Source organism: Rhinopithecus roxellana, chromosome 10, assembly GCF_007565055.1.
Source record: "Rhinopithecus roxellana isolate Shanxi Qingling chromosome 10, ASM756505v1, whole genome shotgun sequence".
NCBI classification, from domain to species: Eukaryota; Metazoa; Chordata; class Mammalia; order Primates; family Cercopithecidae; genus Rhinopithecus; species Rhinopithecus roxellana.
In genome coordinates this window covers 65,597,802-65,621,124 of record NC_044558.1, presented here as the reverse complement: position 1 = coordinate 65,621,124, position 23,323 = coordinate 65,597,802, and the positions used below count along the sequence as shown (strand labels likewise).

At 38.9% G+C, this 23,323-nt stretch overlaps 1 protein-coding gene across 11 annotated transcripts in view; it reads right to left on the bottom strand.

The window, feature by feature from the left end:
* The window catches only part of NAP1L1 (nucleosome assembly protein 1 like 1), a 41,281-nt gene extending 20,501 nt beyond the window's left edge, over positions 1 to 20,780 (bottom strand). For 2 of the 11 annotated variants that reach the window (XM_010362640.2, XM_030938525.1), the window contains exons 1-4: positions 20,513 to 20,778; positions 9,511 to 9,547; positions 4,265 to 4,350; positions 2,729 to 2,831 (exon numbers count right to left, since the gene is read on the bottom strand). In XM_010362640.2, the coding sequence (XP_010360942.2) occupies positions 2,729 to 2,831; positions 4,265 to 4,350; positions 9,511 to 9,547; positions 20,513 to 20,567 (281 nt within the window). In that variant the 5' untranslated portion in view covers positions 20,568 to 20,778. Of the gene's footprint in view, positions 1 to 2,728; positions 2,832 to 4,264; positions 4,351 to 9,510; positions 9,548 to 13,006; positions 13,026 to 19,740; positions 20,158 to 20,512 lie in introns of those variants that run through there. The other 9 variants (XM_010362641.2, XM_010362642.2, XM_030938526.1 and 6 more) reach the window with 8 other exon arrangements.
* Positions 20,781 to 23,323: the final 2,543 nt, after the last annotated feature.

Sequence of the window (23,323 nt, the reverse complement as noted above, 5' to 3'; positions counted from 1 at the left end):
CAGGAAACAGGAAAAATAAAAAAAAAGCAGCCATTCATTAGATTAGGCAATTGAAATTTGACTCCAAAAACCAGTTAAGTATTACCACTTCCTGAAAGTTTCTTATGCACATACATACGTGAATGCACACAACACAAGCTCATTTCACTAACAATAAGAACTGTAAAATTCAATTACTCAACAATGTATCAATAACACATCATGATTCAATTTACTACAGGAATGCAAGGCTAGTTTGATATCCAAAATAAGTATTTCCAAAACACGTATTTACTATTTACTTAACATATTGAAGGAAAAAGTTCAATAGAGCATCTTAATTGATAGAAAAAAACAAAGGTCAGATTAAAAAACAGTAAACAGGCCTGAATTTAATAGAGATTTTATATTCATTTCCAATATGAACAGAAATAAGACAAAGATGTCCTTTTTTAATACTAATGTTTAACACAGTAGTGAAAGTCCTGGTAATGTTGTAAAGAAAAATATGTGGTATAATGTAATGTGGAAGAACAGAGGTAAAACTGCCATTATTTGCAGATAAAATCTTGTGACTAAGGGGGCAAAACAGAACACATTACTACAATAAATTTAGCAAAATTACCGGATACAAGAGCAACTTAAAAAAAAAAACAACAGCAATCCTCTGTAAATCAAGAACAGCCAAACAGAAAATACAATAAAAAAGATGCTATTCACAACAGCCACACAAAATATACAGAAATTAACTTAACCAACAGACTCTATGAAGATAACTTTGAAACTAAAGACACAGAATGTGACCCGAATAATCAGAAGTATGTGGATGAGACAATATTAAAAGATATAATTTCTGTAAATCTATAAATGCAATACAATTCCTATCAGAGTTTTAATATTTTTTTTTGCTTGTTGACAACCCTGATAAACTTAACTGTCAAAAATGTGGATGATTGTGTTTGGGGGAGATGTGTGAAAGGATGCAACCTGCCCTGCCAAATATTAAGACAACTATAAAGTCACAGTAATTAAGTGTTACAATGACAAGAGACAAAGACCAATAAAACAGAAAAGTGCTGCTCAAAGACAAACACAGGTGTTTACAACTTGATATGCAATGAAGATAGGTGGTACACCTAAATGGAGGAAGAATGGATTGATTAGTGAATAGTGAAAAAAAAACTAGCTCATGTCACTGGAGGAAGACCCAAAATAAATAAATAAATAAACCTTGCTCATTAAAAAATGAGGCAGAGGCCGGGTGCGGTGGCTCAAGCCTGTAATCCCAGCACTTTGGGAGGCCGAGACGGGTGGATCACAAGGTCAGGAGATCGAGACCATCCTGGCTAACATGGTGAAACCCCGTCTCTACTAAAAAATCCAAAAAACTAGCCAGGCGAGGTGGCGGGCGCCTGTAGACCCAGCTACTCTGGAGGCTGAGGCAGGAGAATGGCCTAAACCCGGGAGGCGGAGCTTGCAGTGAGCTGAGATCCGGCCACTGCACCCCAGCCTGGGCAACAGAGCGAGACTCTGTCTCAAAAAAAAAAAAAAAAAAAAAAGAGGCAGAGAAAAAAGGAACTGGAAGTTTACACACACCAAATAGAAAGGTAGACTCTAGAGGGATTTAAGACCTAAATGTAAAAGGTAAAACTATTCAATAGGAAATGTAGCAGAATCCAGGAGGGACTTCTTAAACAGTTTCAAAAGCACAAGCCCTAGGGCAAAATATTTTACTAAAATAAAACTTAGTGTTTACCAGAGGACTCCATGGATAAATTAGTAGAAATGACACATTATTTAGAATGTCTAAAAACTGATAAGGGAATAACATTTGGAATACAAAGACTTTTGCAAAGCATTAAAAAAAAAAATTGCAATCTCAACAGGAAAATGGAAAAAGGGTACCAATGGGCAACCAAAAAGGTTCAAGCATTATGAAGAAAAGCTAAAAACTCATTAGAAATCATAAAACACAAATAAGACAAAATGAGTCTGTACCTCTCAGACTGATTTAAAAATATAAACAAAAACACTACGAAGCTGGATGGTGCCAATTGTTGGCAGACATGAAGATGAATCCATCTTCTTGCACTGGGTACAGTATTTCTGGAAATCATGCTGGAAGCACAATGCTTAAAGGCTTGCATACTCTATGTAAGTGGCACTCCCACTGCTGAGTATACATCTCAAAGAAATTCTCACACAGTTCCTTTACAGGCCATGTAATTGAATTTGTGTTGATAAAGGAGTCCATTGTAGGAAAAGCAGATAATAAAACACAGAGAACACACACCACACAGAACTAGGCAACATTTAGAAGCTACTAACTATAATTAACATATAGATAGTAACCTGAATGGATCTTAAAATCACAAAAAAGGTTTTTTAACGTGTAAGCTGCATAAGATATTCATGCTATTAGTAATGATTTATGTCACCAGTGAAATAAGAAATCTGTATTTCTTCTAATTCTGTGCATTTCTAACATACCTCTAAACAAATCTCTGAAATGCTTAAAATCAGTATACTTCCTATAAAATTGAACCAAAATAAACTTTAAAAGACCAATGTAAACAGGTGGTACTAAGCACAATTTTACACTTCCAATAATCCTATACTGGATACTAGCAGACAACAGGTTTCCACTACTGCATACCTAAATCCTAGATGGTCTTAAAAACAGATACGCCTACAACGTTGATTGATTATAGAAAGATAAATAAGGACTACGGAAAAGGAGAACTTGTACCTTTCAATGTATCCTGTTGGTGTTTCTACCAGACCATCAAGTCTTTCTTGAAGGGCTGCAAGAATCTGAGGATTTTGCATCATCTGAACAGTTAGCTGACGTGCTTTAAAAAAAAAAAAAAGGGCATCGAAAGAAGGATTTTATGAAAATGTATTATGCTTTTTTAATTTAATAGGACAATCCAATCTCATGAAGTTTTCCTAACTGGCCCATAAATTGCTGGTGTATCTAATGAGTAGAGACGGGCAGGGCAAGCTAAAGAGAATACACTCTAGGAAAACCCAATGTTCAGGAATAATTCAGATTCCTAATCTATCCCTAGTCAAGACATTTCTCAAGGTCACTGCCACAACTACTATGAACAGTATCCTTCCTCTTCCAGGTATCTTGTGTTTCACCCACCTTGCATTTTAGGAAGCTCAAAGCTTCATTCAGATGCCTATCTATGACTCTTGACAGTCCTTTGAATGCAGACAACACATATCAGAAAAACTGCAAATATATTGACAGTTTTAGGCCCAGGAGAAAGGTGAAGTGAATGATCTGAATGTTTATGTTTGATGCTTGTGTAATGTATTTCTATGTGTATGAATAAAGTTAACAGTTGACACAGTCAACAGTTGCAACTGAAGCCAAACAAAATGTGGTTATAAATGGCTTTTTAAAAACATAATCCAAATATACACTAGATTTTTACAAAACAAATTACGCTACTAATCTTCTCTTCATCATCAATAGTTATTACACAAAGTGCCATAAACTTAATTTTCCCAATTATGTTTTTGGAGGTCAATTTACTTCTGATAATAATTCAATTATTGGATGATGTACAGCCAGGATAACCAATATAGATTTTTAAATATCAATATTGGTCACTGAGGATACAGTTCTGTATCCGTTAAGAAAATGTTACAAAATGAAAGCTGAAGCTATTAATACAAGTTCTGAAGTCTTTTCACAATTAACTTCCATCCGGCTTAAAAATGAAAAGCTGAGTCATCAGGTACCTTAATATTCTTGGCCCAGATCTACAGGACATACCCTAAGCAGTACAAGCCCCCACCACCACTCCTTTTAAAAAGTATCTGCTAAAATAAATTGTGAATATTATCTACATTTAATAAATGGCTTTTCTGCTTGAAGGAGTGGATTTTTAAGAAGACACACACTACATGTTCTCTATATAATTAAACACTAAACATACTGTTATAAGCACCACATCACGACCTGTAACATTTTTAAATTCAGACAGAACTCATGGGCAACTGTTTGACATAGGTACACCAAGTCGCTCCAACAGTGCAGGATGCAAACAATGACTTTTGAGTTGCTATATCTATACCTACCCTCTCCTTTCTCTCTCTCGAACAAATACACACACACACACACACACACACACAAAGTTTCTAGAGGTATGGACCAGTAGATAAAATAGGACAATGAGAAGGGTCCAAAAAAACAGACTGGTACTTCTAACTACCCTCTAGTAGACATGTGCCAGCAATCATTGGCTCCTGAAGTAATTTAAAGTAATACCTTTGATTTTTGTTTCTTCACCAGTTTCCTCTTCTTCTACTTCTTCAACATCATCCAAATCTTGATCAAGTTCAGACTGTTCTTTGCTATAATATCATAGTATCACACCAAGGTTCAAATGTACCAATTACCAAAAAAAATTACAGAAAAACTTAAAATTCATTTTCAAAATTAGTATCTCTTTCAAAGACATGAAATAGGAAATTCAAAAGGTAATTCCGTTTTCTAACTTCACATGTAAACAAGTACAAACCGGAAGTGCTTAAACTTTCATTAAAAGCATCTGGTCAAATGTGAAGTTTATACTTTTCAAGCTTTATAAAATTGGTTTTGTAGGTTTTTGGGGAATGTGATGTCAACAAGTATGTGCATTCAACCCAGTATCTACTGATTTTAGTAACAACATCCTCATTTTATATGAGATGGCAACACACCAAGCTAAAAGTCTACATTTCCTAGCCTACCTTCAGCTAGACTATTTTGGCAGCAAGATAGAAAAACAGAAGTGCTGTTTTTCTTTGAGGAAGTATCCTTAACAGGAACGTAGACAGCTGGGAAGCCTTTATCTTAATCCCTTCTCCCCGCTCCCACTTAGAATATTAATGTGATTGCTCGAGCTCCAGCAGCCACACTGGACCAGGAGGCATCCTAGCAAATGAAAGCCACCAGCTAAAGAAAAAGGAGTAAGGAAAAACAGAAGAATCCTGGATCCCTTATGGCTGTGGAGCAACTATACCAGCTTATACTATCTTTGGACTTTCCTTTTCTTTACTTCATAGTGGAGGTTAAGAAAGAATAAAGTGAAGACTTCTGAGTCTAGCTCTTGTTTAGAACAAAGCCAAGATGACAGCACCATTCAAAGAGAAAGTTAAAAAGCAGTAAGATAGCATCCTTCTCATTTCATCTTAAAAAAAAAAAAAAATCACCAAAAATTAAATTTTTGAAAATGAGATTACATCTAGCATTAGAAAGGAAAATAAGGATTCCAAAGTCAATATAAAAGGTCATTGTACAATTCCTGTGTGAATTTTTTTTTTAACATTTGGATTAGAAATGTAGTTGCTTTTGTGTTTAAACAGCATTTGAAAAATTAATTTTCCATAGGGACAAATGATGACTTAATTTTCATACAACTACAGAAAAAAATCATCTGTACTCTACCAGCATAATTTAAGTTCCTGTCAACTGAGGAAAAGAATTCAGTCTTCAGAAATGATACATATTATTTCTGAAAGCTTTTTTTTTCTTTTTTGAGACAGAGTCTCACTCCACCCAGGCTGGAGTGCAGTGGCACAACCTCGGCTCACGGCAACCTCTGTCCCCCAAGCTCAAGCAATTCTTGTGCCTCAACCTCCTGAATAGCTGGGACTACAGGAGTGCGCCACTGCACATGGCTACTTTTTGTATTTTTAGTAGAGACAGGGTTACACCATGTTGGCTGGGCTGGCCTCAGGTGATCCTCCCCATGTCGACCTTCCAAAATCCTGGGATTACAAGCATGAGCTACCACGCCCAGCCTATTTCTGGAAGAACTTTGATTTAGTATAAACTTTAAGTGTTTCATAAGTATACACACTTAAGGGCCACTGGTTACAGATAATTGGAGCAACTCCTCCTCTAGTGTCTTTAATCATTTATTGAACATCTATATGTAAAGACTTTAAAACAGCTGTCCACAAACTATGTCCATGTGGCCAAATCCAGCCCACCCTACTATTGTAGATAAAATTTTATTGGAACACAGATGTACTACATGTATGTATTATCTGCTTTCACACTACATCAGCAGAGTTGAGTACAGTCATCCCTCAGATTCTATGGTGGACTGGTTCCAGGAAACTTCCCTACCAAAATGCTGGGATGTTCAAGTCCCTCATATAAAATGGCACAGTAACTGCAACTAACCTATGCACATCCTCCTGCATACTTTAAATCACCTCTAGATTACTTATAATAATACTATATACAATGTAAACGTTATGTAAATAGTTGTATTATGCTGGGCCAGATGAAGTGGCTCATGCCTACAATCCCAACATTCTGGGAGCCAAGGCAAGAGGATCACTGGAGGCCACGAGTTCAAGACCAGCCTGAACAACACAGTGAGAATACTCTATTAAAAACAAAACAAACAATAGTTGTTATGTTCTACTGTTTATTTGCATTTATTATTGTGCTATTATATTTTATTGTTTTTTACCCTAATATTTTCTATCTGCAGTTGGTTGAATTCATAGATGCAAACTGAACCCACAGACACAGAGGGCCAACTGCAGTTAAGAGAATCATGTGGCCCAAAATGCTGAAAATGTTTACCACCAAGTCTTTTACAGAGGAAGGTTTACTGACTCTGGTTTTCAAGAACAAGAATCCCTTCTGACTTCCACCCTCCCAGGACTAACAGGCATCCAAAATTAAATAATAAGGAAGAGGGAAATCAAGCTGTCACAACCAATTTGCTCTTTTTAAAGTTTAAAATGAGAATTTCAAAGTTAAGATGGCAGATACCACAAACTCATCTGATCTTAATCCCTAAAATCTACACTAAAATTATGATAAAGGGTTTTTTTGTTTTGTTTTGTTAGCAGACTAACACTGAAATCAAAGAAACAAGGGCAGCAACATTTTGGAAGCTGGAAACCAGACAGGTGATAATTTCATTGAGAGAACTGAAATCTAAGATTAGCAGTGGGGAAAGCTGAGAAGCAGCCCAATCACAGTCTTCAAAAGGATAAGAACTGGTGGTACCAGGTACATTTCTAGAACTAGGGCAAGGGGTGGGGCAGGAGAGAAGGTGGCTAAAACAAGAAAGTAAAAACTGATAAGCAGTTAAATCATTACATCTTCTCCTCTACACTAGCAGACATACTCAGTTTCCTCTCGGAAAGGGTAAAATTCAGAACTTGGACTGGAAGACAACAGACACAGTTAACAGTATCAAAGATATAGGACTATGTGCACATTAGAATGCTAAATGTAGAGCCTCCTCTACATTTAGAGAAACACCAGAGGCCAGATCTTTACCCAGACATTGTTCAATGATTAATCTGACTAGCCCAGAAAAAAAAAAAAAAATTGTAACACTGGGTTTTCTAACAAATGCCCACTCTGGTGATCCTACACTGAAATCCCAAATTAACGAGCCTCCCTCTTCAACACTCAAATTTTCCAATCAATTTTCTTTTTTAATCATCTCTGAATTGTCCCTGCACCCCACCTAACCCAATCTTAATGAGCAGCCAACCAAGTATTGATTTATATTTTAGGAAAGCGTCTTAGATTGAGACCAAATGAGGGAAAGAAAATGTAAGAGCAAATGGACTATAAAGATGGAAAAAATATCCAGACAAACGAGATTATCATCAGTGAAACAAGGACAGGATGCTATTAAAAAAAAAAAAAAAAAAAAAAAAAGGAAGAATAAAGCAGGTCTTGGAAACCAAAACAACAGAAATCTTAAAACTCAACACGAGCTGAAAGTCTTCAGTTCTGCCTAGAAAGAAGAGCAAAGAGACAAAGATGGAAAATAGGACAGAAGATCATGAGATGACCAATCCAACACAGAACACCTAATAGTAGCTCCAGAAAGAGAAAAAATAAATGAAGCAATCACAAAGTTAAATCAAGAATATCCCTGAAACTAAAAGCCCCTGAATTGCCGCACTAAAAGGGTCCACCACTGAACATGTAACGTTAAAAGAAAAAAAAATAATGTGAAAATTTCAGAACTCTGAAGCCATAGTAGCTTCCAGAAAGAAACGTATATAAACTGTAACTGTATATATTTCTTAATTATCATACACAATTAGTTAATTACAATGACTCTGAACTTCAACACAGCAACACTGGAAGCAAGGTGACAATGGAGCAACGCCTTCAAAATTCTGAAGAAAAATGATTCCCATCTTACTATCCTACACCCAAACTATCCGGCATAAAGGTAGAATAGTCGTTTTGTGTCATGACATGTCTTAAAATAATTTACCTCCCTTGTACTATTCCAAGAAGGTACTAACACACCAAGAAAGCAATGGGAGATTTGGCAAACAACAAACCCAAGAGGAGAAACAAGGTGAAAACTCAGGAAGATAGTAAAATAGATCCAATGACAGCCATGTCACCAAGGTTAAGCAATCCAAATTAGAAGTGTGACACAGGAGACGATCATTTTGAGAACTATAATCACTAAAAATGCTGTTTCCACTCTTCTGGTTTTTTTAATGCTGAAGACAGAATGCATAAGCCACTCATCTGGTTTTTTTAATGCTGAAGACAGAATGCGTAAGAATGGCCCAAATTCTTATTTGTACTTCTATGTGTTGATCTTGTACTGAAGTTTCCAGCCCTCCCACTATCATTCGCTGATGCCTACAACAGCTATGGAAAATCATTTAGCATCCCCTCACTCCCAAGTGCTCTATTTTAACACAGGCTACTGTAAAATTACATGCAACAAATCCTGTGCACCTCATCCCATTCTTCCTGACCCTGTTTCTGTAAAACATCCATCCACATTAGAATCCTGCCACACGCCAACTTGATTAAACCTATGCTTCCCAGGACACATGACCTTGCCCAATACTTCTCCATAAGTCTTTATAAAGCCTCAGAAAACTTGAGGCCAGACTATGACCCAGATAGTCTTTTTTCCTTGTTATCCTGATCTTAGAGCCTTTATTCAGATTTTCAAAATTAAACACTGGTTGAGAATTTATAGGTGGTAAAGCTCTAAAGGAAAGCAAAAAAAGGAATTAGCAAAAGCCAGGATAGCACTTATATGTCTGCGAGGGAAAGATGCAAATGAGAAGGGGCACACAAGGCTTCTGATAGTAATGTTCTATTTTTAACTTGTCTTAATATTCCTTAAGCTCTACATATAAATACATTTTATACATATTTTGGGTGTTTGGTACATTACAATACAAGCAGTAAAATCTTTGGGAAATATATACAATAAAAATGAATTCTGCAAGTATTTATAATCCATTATCATGCCCCGCACTTTCTTAAAAACAGTGACAAATGGTTTAGTATATATGATGGTTTTGAATATATGATCATAAATACACTAATGATCATATATTGTATATTTTATCTTGAATACACTGCACTAGCCTTTTGTAAAAGTAGGTACTAAGCATTAGTAACTACATTTTCATAATATATAATTCATACTACTTGCTGTTAAGAACAGAGTACAAAGTGATGCCAAATCTTGGAAAAAGAACCAACTCTCTGCCACTTACTTGTCAATGTCTGCCATGTTGTAAGAACTCCAAATATCTATGGAGAGAAACATCAATGTTAAAAAAAAGTGTATGATTTATTAAAAAAAAGAAACCAAAACCCTTTAAATCAATACCATGCTGAAAACTATCCCAAGAAATGTCTATTTCCTTTAAAATACCATCAGTGTTAAGAATAAAAACTCATGGAACATGCAAATTCTTCCTTACTAGTACCAAAAGTAATTTTTCAAAGGATATTACTTAAAACAAGAAAAGTTACCACTAGGCTTTTAGAATCTGTTGTATATAGACTATGATAATAGCACCATTGGTTAAAAAAAAAAAACTAACATTTGCTAGAATCACAGGAAAGGAACAGTACAAAAGGATCTTCATTCAAATTCAACAACCAAGAAAGGTCAATTTCTGCTTAAATTTTTAGACTTAGCATCTTAAACAAATCCATTTCGTATTTAGCAATATTCATTTTTATGTAATTCATGTTTAAGAAAACCAAAACCTGACGGCTACTGTACTCACTATGCCCCCTACATCTCTTTTTAAAGAAGATTTAATCCTTGGATCAAACAGCCATTTAGACTATTTCAAAAGCTGTGGGTGCCAATCTTAATGGCAGGTAAGCCTTCCCTATCTCTCCAAATGTACATGTACCTCATGTTAGATAACTGATAACCACCAACCTCCAGCTTCCCCTAGATATGCTGGGGACATTGTCAAGACTTGTGGTTACCAGACCTGAGTAAGTTTACTGTTAAGACTGACCAGAGGACATCCTAAGTTCCTTCTCACTAAAAGATTAGTATGAACCTGGAGAATACTGCTTTTAGAAGAATCTTAAAAGTAGATGTGCTATATTCAGGCAGCAAACAATGGTAGAATGCCACAGGTAATCTACAGATTACAAAAAAAACTAAACCAAGTTTTGATAGAATCCACATTAAAATCAAGTTTATCTTCTTAGCCAGGCACAGTGGCACGAGCCTGTAGTCCCAGCAGCCCAAGAGGCAAGATCATTTGAGCACAGGAGTTCAAGGCCTGCCTGGGAAACACAGCAAGACCCTATCTCTAAAAAAGTAACAATAAATAAATAGAATCAAGCTAATCTGGTAAAAAAAAATCTTAGTACATATTTAATCCACAAAATCCTGCATGTGTTTACTTTCATAGCAACGTATTATGCCTATGAACAAAGAGTTGCAAATGGAAAAGATTCTGATTTTAGCAGTTAAGTGCTAATATTTGGGGGAAACAGTATTACTGACCTAGTATCTTATAAAGAATTATATAGAGTAATTATAAAGAAAATTTTTCTTCCTAATATATTTAACTCTGTAAATATTTTGTATTTGTTGTAAATAATTCCTAATAATACTGATGAATTTTTCTAGTGATGCTAGGTAATGAGTCAGCATTTACAAAGTGTTTAGCAATTACGAATACTAATCAAAAATAAGAAAAATATTGAATCTCTGACATCTAAGAAATGCAAGTAGGATTCCAGTTTGTCTATCACATCATCAATAATTTCCTTTTAATACCGAAAAACTTGTGGTGCACATGCATCCTTATTTCTGGCTATTGTTCTTTCTGGAGAGCAATCTGACAACAGGAATATCAAAAGTCTTGAACATGTCCATCTCAGCCAGGCACCGTGGCTCACACCTGCAATCCCCGCACTTTGGGAGACCAAGGTAGAAGGACCACTTGAGGACAGGAGTTCAAGACAAGCCTTGGCAACACAATGAGACTCTGTCTGTTAAAAAATAAAAATTAAAAAAACAAAATATGTCCATCTCCAGATTTATTCACTTATGAGATCTACCATAAAAAAATTATAAGGAATCTAATGCCTAGATTCCATGTTCACCTAGAAGGTTCTTCCACAGCTCTAAACAAGTCTTGCACATCCTTTGACTCTCAGTTCAAAGTTTCACTCCCCAGAGATGCTTTCTCCAACCTGCAGATTCCGGTTAAGTAAGATTTCTTGGTTGTACACACACTCCTATAAAGCTTTCTTTCCACCATAAGATGTCTCAGTCTGTAATTATAAATTAGGGTGACCTATGGTCTGTCTCTCCCAACTGACAAGATTCATGATTACAAGAATTAAATCTGATCTTGCCAATCACAGTGTGTCTTCTTTGGGGTAGCATACAAAGCTTATCATAAACTTAGTACTATAACGGAATGTGCATAAATGGAATGTTTGGCAGTCACAAATGAAACATATCTGAGTTGATATGAAGGAACACCAAAGCAAGGTAGAGAATATGTATGCCAAAATCCCATTTGGATATGGGGGAAAAAAAAAAAATATATATATATATATATATATATATATATATATATAAAATCTCCACTCATATATGCACATGCTTTAATATAAATAAAACCTTTTTAAAAACATACACCAAAAACCTAACCAGAGTAACCTAATGAGAAAGAAGGGACTGGGGGTAATGAGAACTAATTTCCCATTCACCATTATGGTCATATGTGGATTATATGTTCTGAGAAATGTGTCTTTAAGTGATTTTATTGTTGCTCAAACATCAGAGTATACTTACACAAACCGAGATGGTATAGCCTACTACACACCTAGGCTATAATACAGACTATTGCTCCCAGGCTACAAACTTATACAGCATGTGACTGTACTGAACACAGTAGGCAACTTTAATGTAATGGCTAAGTATTTATGTGGTGCATGACTGCATTTGGTTTTCCAGTACAAAGATTTATATAATAATTTCCAATACACAAATATATTCTGAAATTTTCTGGGTTTAATATATAGTGCCTAGTAAACCCAGCAATTGTCAAAAATAGAAACAAAACCCAAAACTTCCAAATTTAATTTTTTATAACATTTTAATGTGTTCACAGAAGAATGGCTACACTGCTAACCTCAATGTCCATTTGCAGCATTATATTTATAGTTTAAATTCTTAAAATGAAACTTTATCTTTAGTAAAGAGGATCCAAGACAGAACATTTAAAGAACATTAACAGGAGGCATTTACTCCTCCAGAGAAGGCTGATCTAACCTGCCCATTCTGGCTATATTGTATTTCTTGGTTGTAAGATAGGCCTAATTTTCTAGTCAGTTGTAGTCAGATCATTTGGGCTGACATCAACTTTGTAGCAATCCACAAACTAAGGCAAACAACTTCTGACTCTATTTCATCACTATATAAAGTAGAAAAATATCTGAGGGAGTGGGACCCAAAAATCTGCAGTCTAAACAAAAAACTCAGCTTCTGAGAGGTGGTTCTCAGGTAGACCACATTGACAAACACAAGTTTAGGTTAATACCTGTGCTAATTTTTTTCTGTAGTTGACATTAAATAAAATCAGTGAGAATCTTATTTGTTAAGACATTAAATTGCATTCCAAGATCTCTGTGAAAAACTTTCATTCCTGAAAGCAACAAATTAGATTATGCAGATCAATTCTACCAATGAAAAATACGGCTGGACGCAGTGGCTCATACCTGTAATCCTAGCACTTTGAAAGGCCAAGGCAGGCGAATTGCCTGAGCTTAGGAGTTCAAGAGCAGCCTGGGCAACATGGTGAAACCCAGTCTCTACTAAAACACAAAAAATTAGCCGGGCGTGATTGCGCACACCTGTAGTCCCAGCTACTTGGGAGGCTGAGGCAGGAGAATTGCTTGAACCCAGGAGGAGGAGGCTTCAGTGAGCCGAGATCACACCATTGCACCCCAGCCTGGGTGAGAGCGAGACCCTGTCTCAAATAAAAAAAAAAAAAAGAAAGAAAAATAATTAAAAGTACAGACTTCTTTAACAAAAACATTTTGTTAAAAATCTTAAAAGTACCGAAATATTAACAAGATAGTAAGGAATTACCAGTCCAAAACTGAAGGCAATACAGGAAGCAGAAGGAAGGCACTTGCGCACTAAGGTCAACTGCCAATTATCAGCAATGTGAACTCTGGTTTTAACCAAAGTTAAAATTCTGGGCCTGTCCAAGATGGGTATCTTTATGGCAACTCTCCCAAATTAAGCAGGAACCCCAAAATGCTATATCCTCAAGAATAAATTCATTCTCCTGGACAAACGGCCCCAATTTACCTCATCTATATTGCCCTCCAAACCCCAACCTATGTACTTAAAATGATCTGTCCCTGGTATATTTAGACACCTGCACATCCAAATATAAATGAAAGCTTCCTTCTAGACCTTAAAAAATTCATACAAGTAATTTTTACAGCCAACAGGAGAAACAGAAAATAAAACAGAAATCAATCCTACACAAAGACTTAAATACTGTCATACAGACTACAAACAAATATATACCTATAGGCATAGTAAGCCTGGTTGTCTTTGATCTAAGTTTAAAAAAACATTGTCTGCAAGGAAGTCATCTATTAAAGGTGATGTAACAAAATTTGTAAAACTAGAACTTCCAGAAATAAAAATAACTGGAATCAAACTAAATGGGCTGGCTTAAGAGTAAGATAAACAGCTAAAGAATTAAGTGACCTGAAATGAAGCTTAGAAGAAAACTTTCAAAATATGGCAGAGCCACAGAATCTGAAGGACTGAAAATACTGAAATGAAAAGACATTTTAGGATCCAAAAAAGCCTAATGAATACTTCATACAAGTTCCAAGAGCAGGAGGATGCAATATTTGAAGAAGTTAATATGCAAGAATTTTCCATTTCCTTAAGTGATGAAAGACACCAATCCACAGATTCAGGTAGCCCTACAAGTTAAAACCATGAAATAAAGAACCCATATATATATATGGTTTATTTATCCAGCTCGGGATATATCAGTAAAAAGGCAAGATAGCAAAAACAAATTCATCTCAAAAGCACACACAGAAAAGGCAGATTAACTTCAAAGCCACAAAAAGACTGACAGCTGTCTTCTCTTCAATAAGACACCAAAAGACAACAGAATCTTCTATATGTTCTAATATGTTCTATATGTTCTATATGTTCTAATCTTCTATATTCTAAGGCTCTTAGAATACTATCCCCAACCAAAACATCTTTTAAGAATGAAGGTGAGGCTGTGTGCAGTAGCTCACATCTATAGTCTCAGCACTTTGGAAGGCTGGGTCAGGAGGATCGCTTGAAGCCAGGAGTTCAAGGCCAGCCTGGGCAATATAGATCATCTCTACAAAAAATTTAAATGCCTGTTGTAGTCCTAGCTACTTGGAAGACTGAGGCAGGAAGATCACTTGAACCCAGGAGTTTGAGGTTACGGTGAGCTATGATCATGCCGCTGCACTTCAACGTATCTCCTTAAAAAAAAAAAAAAAAAAAAAAAAAAGTAAAAGACAGTTTCAGAATAAAACACTAACCAACGTAGCATGTATTGTCAGGAAAAAATAGACTTCAAGGAAAAACATTAAGAGATAAAAAGGTCACTTTATAATAAAAAATTCATACATATATGGTGTATATAAGATCTCAAAAGACATAACTGACCCTAAAAACATGCTTGAAGGCATTTTTTCTTTTTTTTGGAGACAAGGCCTTGCTCTGTTGCCTAGGCGTGATACAGCTCACTGCAGCCTAGACCTCACAGGCTCAAGTGATCCTCTCACCCTCTCACCTCAGCCTCCTGAGTAGCTGGGACTACAGGTATGCATGCACCACCACATTCAGCTAATTTTTAAAAATTTTTTTGTGAAGACAGAGTGTCTCACTATGTTGCCTAGACTGGTCTGGAAATCCTGTGCTCCCTCCTTGGCCTCCCAAAGTGCTGTGATTACAGGTGTGAGCCACCACGCCTGGCCTCCTGAAAGCAAATCTTCCTTCCTAAACTGAACTAAAAACAAAGAAAATCTTCCACGGAAGCGGGGAGGCAACTGCCTGAACTAACTGGATACATAGAGCTGACCATAAGGCTAAGAAACCATTACCCAACTGCAGTCACATAACATTTTAGTCAACCCAGGACTGTATATACAACGGTGGTCCCCTAAGATTATAATGGAGCTGATTCATATAAAAGTATGGCACTTACAATTATGTACAGTACATAATACTTGATAAGGGCAATAAATGACTTATTGGTTTATGTATTTACTTTACTATGCTTTTTGTGGTTAGAGTACACTCCAACTTATTTTTTAAAAAGTTAAAACTGCCTACAGTATTCAACACAGCAACATGCTATACAGGTTTGTAGCCTAGGAACAGCAAACAGGCTATATACCATATAGCCTAGGTGTGTAGTAGGCCGTACCATCTAGGTTTGTGTAAATACATTCTATGACATTCACAAAAGGATGAAATGGCCTAATGAAGCATTTCTCCAGAACATATCCCCATTATTAACCATCCATGACTGTATATGTAAACAAATTGTATGTTAGAAGACTTAATGACCATAACTGCTATACAGCTTTTCCCTAGAGCACAGTGAGATACAAAGTGGAGTGCTTTTGAATTCCATGCTGCTATGGTTTGAGTATCTGTCCCCTCTAAAACTCATGTTGAAATTTAATCCCCTATGTGGCAGCACTGAGAGGTGGGGTCTTTAAGAAGTGATTGGGATCATGAGGGTTCCACCCTCACAAATGAATTAATCCATTAGTGGATTAATGTATTTCTTTATAAATTACACAGTTTCCCACCAGGGGAACTGGAGATCCGAGCTACTCAGCACACTCAGCCCCCTCCCCATGTGATACCCTGCACTGCCTTGGGAACCTTCAGAGTCCCCACAAGTAAGGTGCTCACCACATGGGGCCCCTCAATCTTGGATTTCTCAGCCTCTATAACTTCAAGAAATAAATTATTTATTCATGCTGATTTACAGTAGAACAGTGTAAGTCAACATTCTTTCAAAGCCAGGACAAAAATTATCTCATCATAAGTTATCATTGCTCACGTACATAACCATGGACGGGTTATTTAACCACTCCATACCTATTTCCTTGTTAAAATGTTGATGCTGCCTATCTCTAAGTGCATTAAATGAGCTAATAATACACACAGAATTTAAAACAATGCCTGAATAATCAATCAGTAAGTGTTGCCTACCACATTATTTACCCCTGTTATGTTCTTCTGCACCCTCTTCAGGAAGTAATTCTAAGACCAAAATTATAACTCTAGACAGGTGTGGTGGCTCACACCTGTAAACTCAGCACTTTGGGAGGCCAAGACAAGATCACTTGACTTGAGGCATTTAAGACCAGTCAGGGTAACGCAGCAAGAGCCTGTCTCCACAAGGAAAAAATATATATAACCCTGTTTCCCAATAAAAATCAAAATGTACAAAACTTCTGAAGTAAAAATGTATACAAATATGCAGGAAGTAAAAGGCAGAGTTGGTAACCAAAGGTATAGAAGCCAATTTCTATGGTAAGCCCAGTAATGTACTCTAATGTTCCGCAGTCATTGAGCTAAACAACTTACATATGGATAGGTGTAAAGTAACAAGTCTCCTTCTAACCCCTATACTGCCCAAAAACTTATTTAGATGAAACCAGTTTGAAATGGAACTTAAAATCATCAATTATAACAGGTTCCTTTGTGCAAACGTTGTATTACTCTATGCCCCCTTTACCTTTTTCTTCCTTCACAGCTGTCATCACAATTTAACATTTCACATCTAAGCAACCAATTTGCCTCTTTTGCTCATAAGATACATGTCCATACAGGTGCCAGATAGTTACCCAAAGAATAAACTGAGAACACAAGTAATTACAGGTTTGATTAAACGTGAAGATCTGAATACAATGATCATTAATATTTTGATATTGATGAGGTTTCATTCTAATCCTTCGTTTCAAATTTACAACCAAGAAGTAAACAAATACTGTATTTTGACATCTTCAGACCTTTTAAGTCCAACAGATACTGCTTCTGTAGCCCCTTCTACAAAAAGACCCTTAGTTTTTAACATATTTTCAGCAACTTAGAATCAACTCAGTTACCAGGAGCCAACAGGAGCAAGCTGAATAAAAAGAGATGGCACTTTGAATTACATTCGTCATGGTACAAGTATTCTTTTCAAAAATCTCATTAAAGGCCAAGTGCAGTAATTTACCATATTCGGTATTAGCTTTATAATTCTGCAAATCAATGGGCCTAATATAAAAATAGGTACTTTCTAACAGATAAAATTTAGAAAGATATTCAAATCAGTATACTGAAAACTTTTTCTATTTATTAACATAATGTTGACTTGGAAAGAGAATCTATTAAAGTCAGGTTTTATGATAGAAGATGTCCAAGTCCACCTACCAGGGTTTAGTTCCACATATTCTCCAAAGGATAGTATTCTTAGAACTAAACTATAGATATAGGCCATTTATTTAAACTTGGGCAATTCAAACAAGCTTGAAACACAAGAGTGCCTTGAAAATAACTGTAAATGTCATTTATTTCCCTTCGATTTTTAAATGGTACCCCATACGTAAAAGGTTTTTCCCTTATTCAATCACAGGTCATGTGTATTACTTCCAAAGTAAATATTAATTTAAGAGAGTTAATTCCATTAACTCCAAAGTGAGTGTTAATTTAAGCTGACCAAAAAAAGAGGACCCAGATACCCGTTTCCAAAGATGTTTTGAATCCACCTATTTTCAAAAGGCCAAATTTCATTTTACAGCTCTTCTGAAACCAGGGAAGCAGTGTAAATTTTTAAATGCAGCAGTGAGATATCTTAAAATGTTAGCAGCGATATTTTTAAAATGTAATTGTTTCAGAACTGATCAGTGACCGTCTAAAATAGGGGCTCCTTGAGGACATCCTGTGCCTGGTTCATCCTTTTGGTACTCTCAAAGTCTAGCCTTCCAAGATAGGACCTCAGTCCCAGCCTCCCTACACTGCCATCCCCAAGATCTTTAGGGGAGTGGGGTTCATTGACAACGTTGCAGGCTACAAACTTGGCTAAGTTTATACTAACACCTCATTCCATCCCACCTCCCATCTTAAAAAGGAAACAGTTAAGTATCTTATTCTAGTGATTTCAATAAACGAACTAATTTATAAGAAAGCCAAGAACAATTAAAGTCACAAAGGGTCAAACTTTATTTTCATCTAAGAACCGTTTGCAGGGGTGGTCCGATCTTTTGGCTTCCCTGTGCCACATTAGAACTGTCTTGGGCCACACGTAAAATACATTAACTAGTTGACGAGCTTTTTCAAAATAATAATAATAATAAAGCTTATGAATTTGTGTTGGGCCACATTTAAAGCCGTCCTGGGCCGCGGGTTGGACAAGCTTGGTTTAGGGGTTTAGATCGATTAGGGTCAATACTCCCCAAATAAAAAATCCTGATCAAGACACCCATCTAACTGTACCTGGGAAACACAACAACAACCTTTTGCTAATAACAGTTAACATAAGCGCTAGATACGCCTTAACTTTTTAAAATACTAGCAGTGGAGGCCCTTCCTCATCATCAGCTAACATCCACAATCTCCGGTACCAATAAAAAGATTAAGACCCAAGAGAAGCAGGGAAGAGTTTTGAAACCCAGGGACAGGGCTTACTAGCTTACTTTCCCTTTTCACGTTCCACCGTCTCTACAACTTTCAAAGTAAGGATAGCCCGAGGGCAAGGGTCTCCACCCAGGCCCAGCCGGTGGCCACCAAGCCCATTACCACGTGCGGAGGGAAGCCACCGGGGGGTTTCCCCTCCCCGCGCGGCCGCCCCCAATGGGCGGAGAGCCCGGGAGCGTCGCAGTCTCCCCCGCCCCCTCCCCGCCTCGGGGCCTCGTCCCTCCACAGCCCCTCCCTCCCGTCGGAATTCGCAGCCTCCGCCGTTCTTTCATCTCCCAGCGGCCTCCCTCCTGGTATTATTTTTGAGGGAAAAGCAGGGGGGTGTCGAAGAGGCGGCCCGCTCTGCACTCGGCCCGGCCAGTACGCCGGGGGCCTCCCGGTCCCCGCGGCGCAGCCGACTCGCAGGGCACCCGGGCGTCACCGCGGCCTCGCTCCGGTCCACGCGGAGAAGACGGTGGAGCTCAGAGAACCTCACGCCGCCAGGCCGCGCCAACCCCTACGTCGCCTCAGCCGTCCCAGATAAAAGCGCTGGTCGGCCCCAGGGCCCCTCTCAGGCTCCGGGGTCCGGACTCCGCGGTCCTGTCCGACCTCACAGGACGACCCCGGAGGCCCCAGGCGGCCAGCGGCCCCGAATCCCGGCTCCCAGTCCCTCTATCCCTCCGGCCCTCCCATCTGCGCAGGCCGCCCAGCCAAAACTACGTTCCCCCTTCCCTTCCAGGCCCCCATCCGTTACCGGCGGCTAGTATGGGGAGCCAGGCGGCCGGAGCTGCGCAGGCAGTGACTCAGGGCGGCAGCGGCGGCGGGAGGAGCAGGAGGCGGCGCCGCGAGCAGATGGCGCTAAAAAAGACCCAAGAGCCCGCCGCTCGCGCTCATATACAATTAGCGTCAGCACGTAGGGCCCTCTCGCCTCCTCCCCCCGGCCTTGTCGTCTCCCAGCAACGCGAGCGAGAGGCGGGTCCAGGCCGGGTTGCCTAGCAACTGAACCGTCCTTCTTCCCCCGCGACCTCCATACCCCGGCCGAGGACTCCTGCAGCCCGGAGGACTCCTGCAGCCCCGAGGCCCAGGCGCCTCGCTTGGGCTCCTCGGGTTCCCGCCGGTGTCTAACCTTCTCTGTTAAGCACCCCACCATCTCTTTTCTCCCCGCTGAGCCGGAAAGGAAATCTCAACCCCATCAGCTGTGGGGAAGGCCTGGCCCGCATGCCGGGCGCCCGGCCCGCTCCGCCCCCTTCGGCGTTGTGCTGGGAATGCTGAGGGCGGGCGCTAGTCGCCTGGTCCCTCTCTCGCCGCAGCCTAGACGGCGGGCGCTCCCTGTCAGGGCCTAATTGCTGCAGCTCGCCGGCCCCCGGTAACCATTTTCCCTCCCCGCCTAAGAAAAACAGTTTTTTCCTCTAGACCACTTCGGCGGCCTCTTCTGCCTGTTTTGCTTCTCCTATGCCAGCGGGTCTCCGCACCTTTAGGGGGTGCTCGTCATCCTTAGCCCCCATCCCCCCGCCACATACTTGTACCTGATGTACAGTCCCTCAGTTCGGCTTCAGTTCTTTTGACGGATGAAAATGGCATATTTGTGCATTCTCTGGATGCGTTATAATGGGGACATTCAGTATGTCCGTTGTTTCATCTTTCTGAAAAAGTACATCGCATTAAATCCTCAGGCTTGTAAAACCTCATAACTAATTTTCAGGTGATGATGAATTGACTAATATTAACTCAAAAAGTTGTTCTCAGAATATGGTCTGAGGGTCCCCAGACGCTTTCAAGAGGAAGGTCAAAACTATTTCCATGTTAATGTCAAGACTGCCTTTGCATTCTCATTCTCTCACAAGTGTACAGTGGGGTTTTCCGGAGGCTATGTGACGTGTGATAAGGAAACAGACTGAAAATAGAAGCAGATAGGAGAATCCAGTCATCTGCAGTTAAACGAGACGTTAAAGAGATTTGCAAAAACTCGATTTGGGGGCAAGAGGGAGTATTTTTCTTTTTTTTTTTTTTTCTTTTTTTTTTTTTTAAGAGGGAGTCTCGCTCTGTCGCCCAGGCTGGAGTGCAGTGGCGCGATCACAGCTCGCTGCAAGCTCCGCCTCCCGGGTTCAAGCCGTTCTCCTGCCTCAGCCTCCCGAGTAGCTGGGACTACAGGCGCCCACCACCATGCCCGGCTAATTTTTCGTATTTTTAGTAGAGACGGGGTTTCACCGTGTTAGCCAGGATGGTCTCGATCTCCTGATCTCGTGATCCGCCCGCCTCGGCCTCCCAAAGTGCTGAGATTACAGGCGTGAGCCACCGCGCTGGGCCTATTTTTCATATAAAAAATTATTTTTGTTAATATTTGATTGCTTTATTGTTTTTAAATGAAATACTCTTAATATTTCTCACTTTTAATTTCTGACATAAGTATCAGTATCAATAATGCACATAAAAGTTCTTTGGGGTCCTCAACTTTTAAAGGAGTGTAAAGGAATCCTAAGACTACAAAGTTTGAGAACCTGTTCTCTAAATCTTGCGTTTCTTGAAACTTCAAACTGTCTAGAATCCCCTATTGTAATCCACACATTTAGCAACTGTATCTTCCATTTGAGGGGATACGATGTTTTCCTTGGCGCTCCAGAACCTCATTGAAATTAATTGCCTTTCCCACTCTACACTGCAGATGCCTCTGTTTATTCATTCATTTTTGTTTTTCATATACAATTCCTTTGTTGTTCTCATAGCCTGTTCCTATACACCCTTCTCAACACTGATGTAATGCTAACAAGGAGCGTAATAGCATCAATAATGGATCTTCAGGAAGAATCCACTATACATAAACAAGGTAGATCAGTGCTCAGTTTGAACATAAATTTGACACGTTAATTTCAATGAGAACTTCAGGAATGTTGCATTTTAATCAAAGCTTTGCACAATGCAAGGTAATTAGCATATTAAAATGAACTAAATCACTTTCTTTCCATAAATCTTTATGGTAGCAGAATTTCTGAGACAAAATTGAGAAGTTAGCTTTTGTGATGGTTTTTATCCTACACCAGAGAGCCTCACCAATTTTTGGCACTTCACCCATGAAGGCTCTTGATTTTTTAGGTTTCACCACCACCCCCTGTCAACCTCTGTAACTTAGGTGTTATCATTACCAGTGGATATGCTCTTCCCCCTTTTCTCCAGCTTCCTCTTCTTTTTTCAGTGTATCCTAGCCAATCTAAGAAACTAAAACAATAAAAAATTTCTAATAATGCATGCCTTTTTAATACAGTCTTTTGAATTAAAGTCCAGGGAAGGGCAGACATTTATGCATTCATTCGACAAATATTTATGTCAGGCACAACTTCAGACTGTGGAAATACAGCATTTAGTAAGAAAGACAAGGTTCTTGATTTTATTGAAGTTATGGTCTAGTGAGGTGAGGCAAACGATTAGCAATGAAATAATTTTACTAATAAAATATTTTATTAGTAATAAAACAATTTCACTTAATAATAAATAATTGATAAGTGAAAACTATAAAGAAAATATAATGAGAAAAGGGATAGAAGGTGACTGACCTGAAGATACCTTTGAGCTTTTTTTGTTTTTTTTAGACGGAGTCTCTTTCTGTTGCCCAGGCTGGAGTGCAGTGGCACCGATCTCGGCTCACTGCAACCTCTGCCTCCGGGTTTCAAGCGATTGTCCTGCCTCAGCCTCCTGATTAGCTGTGACTACAGGCATGCGCAACCACGCCCAGCTAATTTTTTTGTATTTTTAGTAGAAATGGGGTTTCATCATGTTGGTCAGGCTTGTTGCGAGCTCCTGACCTCAAATGATCCGCCTGCCTCAGCCTCCCAAAGTGCTGGGATTACAGGTGTGAGCCACTGCACCTGGCCACCTTTGAGCTTTTTACATTGGCCCCTCTTATACCCCCAAATCACACAATGTAGTTAACTCATCTAATTTAATTGCAATAAAGGGTGACCCTGGTCACTGATCTGGGGCAATGTCAAATTTTCTGTTACGGTTCCTTTTCTCATGCTCTCTTTGGCAGCATATATACTAAAATAAAGTTTCTTTTTTCTCTATCTCCCATGATTTTCATTTGGTAGATTTTTTTTTTTTTTTTTTTTTTTTTTGAGACAGAGTCTCGCTCTGTCGCCCAGGCTGGAGTGCAGTGGCCGGATCTCAGCTCACTGCAAGCTCCGCCTCCCGGGTTTACGCCATTCGCCTGCCTCAGCCTCCGGAGTAGCTGGGACTACAGGCGCCCGCCACCTCGCCCAGCTAGATTTTTGTATTTTTTAGTAGAGACGGGGTTTCACCGTGTTAGCCAGGATGGTCTCGATCTCCTGACCTCGTGATCCGCC